At 43.4% G+C, this 10,848-nt stretch overlaps 1 protein-coding gene across 2 annotated transcripts in view; it reads right to left on the bottom strand.

Annotated features, from left to right (window-relative positions):
• Positions 1 to 920: 920 nt before the first annotated feature.
• The window catches only part of ARHGAP19 (Rho GTPase activating protein 19), a 55,773-nt gene continuing 45,845 nt past the window's right edge, over positions 921 to 10,848 (bottom strand). The window contains exons 10-13 of one of the 2 annotated variants that reach the window (XM_045784972.2): positions 8,790 to 8,900; positions 8,200 to 8,278; positions 5,849 to 5,949; positions 921 to 4,716 (exon numbers count right to left, since the gene is read on the bottom strand). In XM_045784972.2, the coding sequence (XP_045640928.1) occupies positions 5,945 to 5,949; positions 8,200 to 8,278; positions 8,790 to 8,900 (195 nt within the window). In that variant the 3' untranslated portion in view covers positions 921 to 4,716; positions 5,849 to 5,944. The remainder of the gene's footprint in view (positions 4,717 to 5,848; positions 5,950 to 8,199; positions 8,279 to 8,789; positions 8,901 to 10,848) is intronic. The other variant, XM_045784971.2, reaches the window with a different exon arrangement.

Raw genomic sequence — 10,848 nt, 5'->3', positions numbered from 1 at the left:
CATCGGGCTCCTCCGCTGGGAGCCTGCTTCTTCCTCTCCCACTCCCCCTGCTTGTGTTCCCTCTCTCGCTGGCTGCCTCTCTCTCTGTCAAATAAAGAAATAAAATCTTAAAAAAAAAAATAACTATGTCAGCATCAATAACCTGCTGATTATAAAATGTATTCTTGGCAGAGAGAAAGAGAATTAACATCTAATGAATACTTGCCATCTGCCAGGCGCTGTGCAAGGCTAGTGGTTCTCGGTATTTTAGTGGTCAAGGACTCCTCTGGGATTCTTGTGGAAACTATAAAATCTCTCCCTTAGAAAAATTCAAATGTACACAAAATTTTACATAGAATCACAAGGGCAAACAATGTTCCAAAGCACAATCACAGACTCCAGATTAAAACCTTTTGTGCTAAGCCCTTTGCATCTGAGAGCATGTCATTACTGAGACAAGATACCATTATCCCCACCTTACAGATGAGGGGACATCCCCAAGGTCACATACATAATAAGCGGCAGAAACATTTCAACCAGAGTTGTCTAAACACTACTTGCTGTCCTAGATAAAAATGTCATTTGGTTTTGACTGTTATTATAACTGTCACTCCTTATTTTTAAACGAGGAAATAAGATTATGTGCGAAACTGAAATCTGTGCAAAACACTCTAGACTCAGCCACAGGACATCAGAAAGCTCAGAATTCCCAAGGATTCCAATCCCATTTCCTATCAGCCAAAAGCCCCACTCCCCCTGAACTCACCCGTCCAGAAAGAAAACAAGCCAAACAGGTGCTTTTCTTAGGTTTCACAGGCCTCAGAACAAGAAGCAACCTGTCAAGAATATCTCAATAAAAATGGGGGGAAATTTTTTAAGAGGCAACGTCTCCTTAAGATAATCTATCAGTCAAAATGGGAATTAAGAGACCAGTCAAAGCATACGGATATGAAACAAAAGAAATTTAATTTCAGAATATTACACGAATAACAAAGAAAGACAATGCATATGATTGTTTCTTTACAGTTACATATATATATATCTTATAATATAGTCAAACAAAAAATGGTGAAACAGTTAAGAAACCTTGTTTCTCTTGTTGAGCAAGCTCAGGGAGAACCAAGGGCGACCCCTGCTGTGAAGGGCCCCGGGCAGGAGTATTTATCCCAACAGGCTCTGCCAGTCTCCAAGCGTCTGGGGGGAGTGCTCAATGGCTCTTCAGCCCCCTGGCTGTGGCCTCGCACACTCGTTTCCATGACAACCCAAGCACTCAGGCTATTATGTACTCACCTCCTCACTAGCCCCTCCACTGACTCTCCACTAGTGTAAAGATGTCTATCGGATTTGGCTGTCTAGGTAAGCTAGCTTTTCCATAGGGAGTTTTAGATTGGGTTAATTACCACTGGTCTGAAAAGCTTGTGGATTTTAGGGACCCAAATTTTCCCCAAATTCTAGAGCAATCTTGCCAAACGCCAGAACCCAGGTTTAGATCAATGTCCTGTCTTCAGTACAAAAGCTTCAGGGAGGAGGGGACAGGGATGAGGATCTCCCCGGGCAAAGGAGTTCTATTTAGAAAAGACCTTCCAGCATTTGTGTGAGGCCCTGTACGATGTAAGCCAGCAGCGAGAGCCTGGAGAAGTCCGTTCCCAAAGATGGCTTCCCGGTTATGCACAGTCCCCACAGCTGGTCACTGTGGGGCACAGGGGCAAGCACAAGTTCTCCTAGAAGGCAGTATTTAAACCACATCCCAACAGAGGCTCCTGTGAGGGAAGCTGCACAAGGCCACTGCTCTCTGGGAGGAGAAAGGCTCTGCTCTGACACTCCGGGATCTGCTGGCTTCCTTACAAACCAACTCAACGGCCGCCTCTGGATCACCGGTGGTCACCACAGGCGGCAGCCCCGCACTACTCCATTCCCCCCAGGTGCTCCCCGGCAGGGTACTCAGGTGAAGAGTGGGTGGCGGAGCTGCTGCGGCTTCAGTTACAATTCGTTAAGCAGCAGCTCCTGGAGCATGTTTTGGCGCTCAGGGGCAATCAGTATCTTCTAATCTCACTGTGGCAGTGGAGGTTTTCAAACCAGATTCTGCACACTAAAAGGTCAGAAACTCCACTGTCCATGGTCTTCACCGACCCCACTAGTGTAGCTCACCCAGTGATCCGAATCGAGGAGGTGCTCTGCGTCTTCATGCTCGTGCCCGCCGGCACAAAAACACTACCCTGACGCCACATCAGAACCCACCACAACTGACCGCAGAAAGAAATGAAATGTTAAAAGCCGTAAAAGGAGGCATTTCCAAAGAGACTGTTCCAACATGAAAAATAAACATAGCAGATTAAAAAAACATAGATTAAAAAAACTGTTAAATACTGGCTCAAAAATACCCACCCACCAAGTCAAAAGGGAGACAGTACCCCGCTGTGGCAAATGAGGAAGGGCTTTTGTCTTTGAGGTCCCCATAAGATTCCACAGGATTAGAACACTTACATATTACAAGGCAGAAAGTTATGCTGTTTATTTCTCAAATTTGGATTCCAACTGGATCACAGCTTCTATTTAAAAATGACCTATCACACCCTTTAAGCAAGGGAAAGTATTTTTAATAAATAACTTAAATGAAACACACATACCCAAATTCACACATGAAGCGCCCAAGGCGGCGAGCTGTACAAGCACGTGTGCGGCAAGCATCTCTCACACCGCTCTGGCTCCGGCGCACTGCCCTGGGATACCAATGCCATTCGACCGAAGAACGTCTCCTCCATCTCAGCTACCTCCCTCAATAGAACCCCAGAGCACACCTGATGACAGGAAGGGACCAGGTCACTGCTCTGCTCTTCCCACCTGACGCCACAACATTCTGGGATGAACCACTTCAGTAAAGAAAGGAAGTAGCGGGTTAAGGGAGAACTCTAGTTCAGTCTGGTCATATCAAAGCAGGCTCTGCACTCCCTGGTAGCTGGTGCTTATTTTCTCAATAAGGAAAAGCCAAAGAGAAACCTACACAAATAAATTTGCTAACAAGTATTTTTAAGAATGACATAAAAATGTTCTAGAGAAAGGGGCTTCTAAGCAGGCTTACACTCCTCACCATCTACGGTTCACAATCCATCGAGCTGGAAGGCCGAATTTCATCCTTCTCTTCACACTGCTGTTACAGCAGCCAACGAAACAGGAAGTATGGAAGAGAGGACTGACAGCTGGACACAAAACAAACCAAACCGTGCTCCCCCAGCGGCATCCTCCGTTTCAGCAGAAACGCAGCTTTTTCAGGAGTTTAAAGATAGTCAGCAAGTCCCACCTCGCTGGGCAGCTGCTCCCCCGCGGAGCCCGACTCGGCTCCGGCACAGGGTGAGGGCCCCCACACAGCTTCACAGAGCAGGCCCACTCGAAACGCTCTCGCCGGCCACGTGCTGCTCTCTAGGCAGTGAGTAGTTACACCAGACCGAAGCCACGCCGCTGCTTCCCTCAAACACACGCGAACATCCCCAACCCAGTCAAAGCCCCAGCCCCACCTCCGAACTACTCCTGTGCCCGTCCTGACAAGGAGAGGGGCGGTGCGGCAACCCTCCGCAAACACTGGTGATAAGCCCCAACCACTTCCAAAGGAGAATGTGCTCTTTCAAATCCTCTCAGCCCTGCCGAGAGTGATGCCCACTTCCTCCCTGGGACTCCAGTTTGCTCTCAGGAGACAGGCTAGCCTGCACACCTGACCCCTTAGAAGGATGCACTATAATCCCACCCACGAGGAGTCACCCTGGACTTAAAGCCCGAGTTTCCATTACATTCAGATACTTCAGCAAATCTCTATTGAGCCGTCAGTGACTGTCCTTGAGTCACAGTGATTTGGCACAGAAGTAGTGACGCCAGAGAAGTTTTAGGCGAGGGGAGACTGAATGAACGAGACGAGCTCAGCAACCACACAAGTACTTTGGCAGCACCGAGGAAAGGGGAAGAGAGGGAAGGGAGGGAGGAAGGGACACAGTTTAATAACTGACATTTGTTAAAAGATGGTATCACTCTGAATTCTCCTTTTTCAATAACGCAGGTCAAATACCCTGCAATCTCAGGTCCAAGAAATAACTTTTGTATTTTCAGGAAAGCTGCAAGTTCTTTGGACACAAATGTTATTGAGGAATACGGCTTCATGAGATAAAGAGCTTTCCCAAAGCTTAAGGTGAAAAAAAAAAGGGAAAGACATCTGTCTTAGGCACAATTTAAAGGACCTATTCAAAAAATGGCTTTAAAAAAACAAACAAATAAACAAGAAACAACCAAAATACCACCCATACTACCAAAACAGAAAAAAGCCCCAAGTTAAAAAATAATATCAATCCGCCAAGACTGACAGTACTTAAAAAAAAAAAATCACTGGTAGTTAAGCACAGCTTTCATATTTTTAAAAATAATATCTGCTTAAACAAATACATGGAATGAGCACTGGAGCCCACCTGGTTCTGCCCATTTACTGTTCTGTGTGAGCTGGCTGGTTAGTGGTTTCCCCAATGTTTTCAAAGAGAGAGAAAGAGAGAGATGCCAGCACCCATTCAGGAGACAGAGTCTGCAGACATTATCCAGTGAACGGGGTTAGAGATATCAGTCAGGTCATAGGATTAGCTGACTTTCACGATGCAAAACGCAGCAAGCTGCTAGTCCTTTGTGAGCAGTAATGATGCCTGGCCCACTAAAGAGAAAATTCCAGGTGGACAACAGGAGCACTCTGGATCCTTTAGAGGAATCCTAGGTTGAAAGAAAAACAAGAACATTAAGCACATTTATAAATATTTCTTTTGGCAAACATCCCACCTGAAAGCTAGAGAGGCTATACTTAATATTTTCTACAAACTGAGGGTTAAAAAGCTTAACTGAGAATTTATGACTTTCTACCAAGTAAACATCACTTTGTCTATGTGCCCTAATCTCAGCTCATTAAAGCAACTTAATAGTGCTAACAGCTACCATTGTACTAAGTGCATAATTTGCGCCAGACTCTGCTCTGAGTTCCTTATGTACATTATTTCATTTATCTTCACAACAATCTGTGCATGAGATAATGTTCTTGCCATGTTACAGGTGAAGAATCCGAAGCCTACAAAAGTTAACTTTACCCAAGATAAACAGATATAAGCAGCAAAGTTGGGAGTTGAACCAAAGCCTAACTGAAGGCAGAGCTCACGGCCTTACCAAGGCAAATAAATGTTTACTAAATGTCTACTAGAGGCAAGGCACTGTCAGTACCAGGAGGAAGAGAAGAACAGAAGACAGGAGGCCACAAATGTATTCTTAAGTTTGGCCCTTGTCTTCCAGAAGAGAAACTAGCTACAGATATCAGACGATACATGTGAAGTAAACAACTACAATAAATCATACTAAATGTCAACGTTTTAGTAGTGTCAATAAGAGTAAAGGAAAACATACATCTGGTGGGTTAGCCAAAGAAGGTTTCAAAGAGGAGGTGTGGTTTAGGTTGGGCTTTGCACAATGGGTAAGATTCTCACTACTGAAAATAATGCCCATTAATAAGAAGGTACTAAATCAGCAGTTCTCATCTGGGGGTGAGTTTGCCCCTGCCTCCCCAGGGGACACTTGGCAAAGTTTGGAGGCATTTGGTTGTCAAAACTGGGGGAAGAAGAGTGCTACTGGCATCTAATGGATAGAAACCAGGGGAAGCTGCTAACCATGGTACAATGTACAAGGCAGCTCCCCACGACAAAGAATTATCTGACCCAAAATGTCCACAGTGCCACGTTGAGAAACCCTGTGCTAAAGAAACGTCTTTTCGGAGTGTGCTCTTGATGACGATAATAAAATTGCATTATTTTCCTCAAATAATATTCCTTTTACAAAATCACCATGAAAAACCTCTAGTTACATTCATTGCATAAAAGAATTAGACGGCAGGTAAGTAGATCTGTGGCCATGGAAACTGGAAGAGAGTTCAGATCTGGAGATGCAGGTCTGGGAGCAGTTATCCTACAGAGAAAATAGAGCTGTGGGTTAGCCCAAGCTGCTGAGGGGTAAAAAGCAAGAACAGAGATAAGCAGAGAACTCAAGATAGAGCACTTAAAAACACAAAGAGGAGGGGTGGCTGGGTGGCTCAGTCAGTGGAGCGTCCAACTCTTGGTTTCACCCAGGTTGTGATCTTGGGGTGGTGAGAGTGGGCCCTGCATTGCGCTCCACGCTCAGCTTGGAGTCTTCTTGTCCCTCTCCTTCTGCTCCTCCTCAACCCCACTCGCGCACTCACTCTCTCTCTCAAACAAATAAAATCTTTAAAAAAAACAAAATGAAGAGGGGAGGGGTAGGCCAGCAATAGTAAGCTATCACAGAGATGGGAAAGAATTCACAAGGAAGAACAAGAATAGGGTAGCATCATGACAGCCAAGCCAGGCCTTTCAGGATGTAGGAAGTAACCAAGGAGAGAGCAGAATGAAAATGCCACTGCCTAATCCAATCCAAAGTGTTCATTATGTGTGGGCCCCCACTTTTCTGAATCACTTTTTTTTTTTTTAATTTTTAAGTAGGCTCCATGCCCAACGTGGGGCTTGAACTCATGACACTGAAATCAAGAGTCACATGCTCTGTTGACCAAGACAGCTGGGCGCACCTGATTCACTACATTTTTGAGAATCAAATAAAGCTATATGTTCTGTCCTCCAGAAAAATATAAATAGGCACCTACACACAAAATGACACCAACAATACCCGGAACTTGATCAGAGCCCTTAGGAGTCCACACATAACAGCTTAAAAATCCCTGTTCTAAATCTTCTTGCTAAAATATGAACTTGGCTTATTTCCTTAATGCATTTCTCTCTCCTGAAAGTATAATTGTCAATATAAAAAGACTTATCATTTCTTGATTCTTTTTTTTTCTTTAAGATTTTATTTATTTATTTATTTGAGAGAGAGATCACAGAGGGAGAGGGAAAAACAGACTCCCCACTAAGCAGAGAGCCCAACGCAGGGCTCAATCCCAGGACTCCAGGATCATGACCTGAACTGAAGGCAGACACTTAACTGACTAAGCTGCCCATTTCATTTCAAAAATGAAAGCCACAAAAGGTGTAACTGATAAAACAATGTATCCTTCAAAAATAACTTATGTGTAGTTTTGATTCACGGATACATACGTGGAAATATATAGACACCCATAACTCAAACACCCAACTCCCCTCAATCAGACAGCCCTACCTGCAAGTTAGAAGCACGATGGAAAGAAAAGAGCGTTCAGATAATTCATTCAAAGATAAAGAATGAGACTATACTGAGATCTAATCTTCTAGAAAAGAATAAAGATTTATACATAAAGACTGGACTTTGGTTCTCTTTCTATTGCAGACTCTCAAATCGTAACCACGCTCATGTGTCGGTACTAAAATGCACGTGTCAAACCACAGCTCACTTCATCTGCCACACATGCCTTACAAAACAGAACAAGTCTCAGCCGCTTCTCTCTAGTCACAACTATCGCTACCTGTTAATGTTTCTAAAACATTATTTCAATTAAGCCTCATAAGAAATCTGTGAACTCGGTATAACTATTATCCTTATTTTCAGAGGAGGAGACAGGCTCAGAGAGAATGAATGGTTTTCCTGGGCCAGAGGAATGAGGACTCAAATCAGGTGTAACAGCAAACCCCCGGGGTCCTCCCAGTGGACCACATGGCTTCTTCAGCGGAGAGCACCGCAGCCGCTGCCTTTTACCAGAAGACCCTGGGCACAGCAGTCCCTGAGCCAAAAAATCTTTTTTGTCCTAAGTATCTTCAAAAATATGTTGTATGATATGATTTCCAGGGTCTGTCAGCTGTTTATTAGCTGGAAAGCCTCACTGAATAAACAAGGCTAAAGTCTACACAGAAAAAGAGCATAACTATTCCATGTTTATTGAGCATATTCTCAGCACTTCTGCACTTGGTGTCACAAATTAGTTTACACTTGCTTTTAATTTGCTTAACAAGTATTCTTAAGATTTTTTTCACATGTGTCCCATCTGTCCAAGAATGCAGGGACCGTGCGGGTCTGTCTTCACAGCTCTACCCCTCAGCACCTGGGACAGTGCTGAGTAGCCGATCAATACCATCTGCTGAACAAACCCAAGGGCAAAGACCCAGCCTGACAATTTTATGTTGCTTCTGACCCTGGGAATTCAAAAACTGCTGCTGACAGACTAGATGCAGACAGGACTTACGCTCAGTAAGAACACAGAATGAGTACAGTCAGTACCTTTTTTCCCCTCTTTCTTCCCCTCAGACCATTTCAATCTTGTTGGTGTCATCGTGACAGCTGGAGAGCCAGAAAATAACTGTAACAAGAACATTTTACAGTGGCTTAAAAGTGCTAATGTCATTCCTACAGACAGACTTTACTAACAGAAGAATTATTTGCTTGTTCAATTTCCATGTGAAGAGTTTTACTGAGGCTGATTATATTTGTATCATTAGTCTTAACGGATTTTATTGCTGGCTTAATGAACCAGCATGTGCAGGACATCTAGAAGGACTCCCCAACAGATAATGCAGTGCCAAGTAGGCCCAGCTCAAGTGCTACCTGCCCCACAGAGCCTCCCAGCAAGAACTATTCCCTCCAGCACTTTGCGGAGCTCTTTCACTGTCTTTGTCATCTCCGCATATGACTGGCTATATCCTCCTGGCACTCCACATGCGTTTGTTTTGACCATCAACATACATGAAAGGACTGAGAAAAAGGCACAGTTGAATGGCCCAGAGAAACAGAGTAAAACAGACAACAGTATATCAGTATTTCTCCTTTCTACAAACGTACACAAAGAGGAAGTCCAAAGAACAGTATCTTACTAAGTTCATATTTTCTTTGCTGGCTCTCTTCAATTCACCAATGGCTACAGATTCCGGAGTAGAGTACTTGTTTTTCTTTTCTGACATCATCTGATTTCCCAGGACCTTCCGCTGATTTAGGAAGAGAAAATATGTGATTTATAAAGATCTACTATATCTGTATTACGGCTAAACTTGTCCTTAAATCTACAGTTTCTTAGTTTAAAACAATTTCACTTTCTGATAAACTCTCCTAGGCCATCTTACACAAGGGAGTCCAAAGCATGTTACAAAAACCCTAAAATCATTGCCTTCCTTTAGGTGATCACTTTTCCTCTACATTTAAAATAGCTGAAATATAAGAAAGTTTTATAGTCGATTTAACCTAGTTAATGCAGGCCAATTACAGTGTGCTTCTGAGACCATTAAAAAAAAAACACACACACAGTTATTTACCAGTATAATTTTTTCCCCAAAGACGTGTTATCTCTGCCAGCTGTTAAGAGTCCCCCTCCTACTCTGGGATACTTCCACTGGGTCCCCTCTAATACTGCTTCCCTGTCATGTCCTCACACAGGATTAGAAAACTTGGGAGAAAGTCTTTGTTTCTAATACAGCCACAAGAGCGTAGAGGCCTTCTAAGGGGGTCACATGACTATACTGTCATTCAGAGCAGGACTAAAAGCCCTTTCATCTCTGAACAGCTTAGAAGCTGACATAACCTACTGTAACAGCTGATAGTGACAATTCTACCATCTTTGGGGAAATCTTCCCTTTTTTCTTCTTAGAGAATAAGTTTAAATCCCCAAAAACAAACTTAGAACATGAAACTCTACAATATAAATCTTAGCAGCAATATTAAGAATATTCCAATGTAATAAATTATTTACATGAGAGGGATTCTGGAGGAAAAAGTCTAGCCCAAAAAAGGGATCAAAGCAGAATAGAAATCAAATAGCTAAAACACAACAATGCTGGAAAAATGAGACCACTACATCTTCCTTTCAGAAATCAGCTATCACCTCAGAGTAAGCTGAAATGGGAATGCCAGGAGCCACAGGACCGGCTATAAAGCTTCCAATGAACTTTTCTTTTTTTAAAGATTTAATTTATTTATCTGAGAGAGGAGCACCTGGGTGGCACAGTTGTTAAGCGTCTGCCTTCAGCTCAGGGCGTGATCCCAGGGTCCTGGGATCAAGCCCAGCATCAGGCTCCCTGCTCCACTGGGAGCCTGCTTCTTCCTCTCCCACTCCCCCTGCTTGTGTTCCCTCTCTCACTGGCTGTCTCTCTGTCAAATAAATAAATAAAATCTTTTTAAAAAAATTTTTTTAAATATTTATTTGAGAGAGAGAAAGAGATAGCGAGAGAGAGCACATGCAGGGAGGAGGGAGAAGCAAGGAAGAGAGAGAGAAGTGGGTTCCCTGCCTGAGCAGGGAAACCCACGCGGGGCTCGACCCTGAGATCATGACCTGAGCCAAATGCAGCCACCTAACCAACTAAGCCACCCAAGCACCCCTCCAATGAACTTTTAAAAAGACATTTCAGGGGCACCTGGGTGGCTCAGTCAGTTAAGCATCTGACTCTTGGTTTCGACTCAGGTCATGATCTCAGGGTGGTAAGATTGAGCCCCAAGTCGGGCTCCACGCTCAGTGCAGAGTCTGCTGGAGATTCTCTCCCTCTGCCCCTCCCCCCAACTCGCATGTGCACTCTTGTTCTCTCTCTCTGAAACAAATAAAATCTTAAAAAATAAAAAAAAAAGTGGAGCATCTCCTTAAAAACAAATAAAGACATTTCATTACCCCCTCGCTATTGAGCAGAAACCACTATTATTAGCTCAAAAGTCTCTTCATTTATAACAAAAATACTTTATCCTTCTGTTTCATAAAATTTGTTAACATTTGTATTTAAAATTATTGCTCAAAAACATCTTATCCTGATAGAGTTATAAGTTTTTTATAATTCTAAAGTCCGAAATTCTCTCTCAGTAAAGAAATGAGCAGCTGCCGAGAGGATACTTCTTATTTACATTTCAAGCCACACTTAGCAATAAGCCACTACAGAACTTTCTTTCACTAAGAAG

This window comes from Ursus americanus, chromosome 6, assembly GCF_024610735.1.
Source record: "Ursus americanus isolate L20-20 chromosome 6, mUrsAme1.1.p, whole genome shotgun sequence".
Lineage (NCBI taxonomy): Eukaryota > Metazoa > Chordata > Mammalia > Carnivora > Ursidae > Ursus > Ursus americanus.
This window is presented reverse-complemented; position numbering and strand designations above follow the sequence as displayed.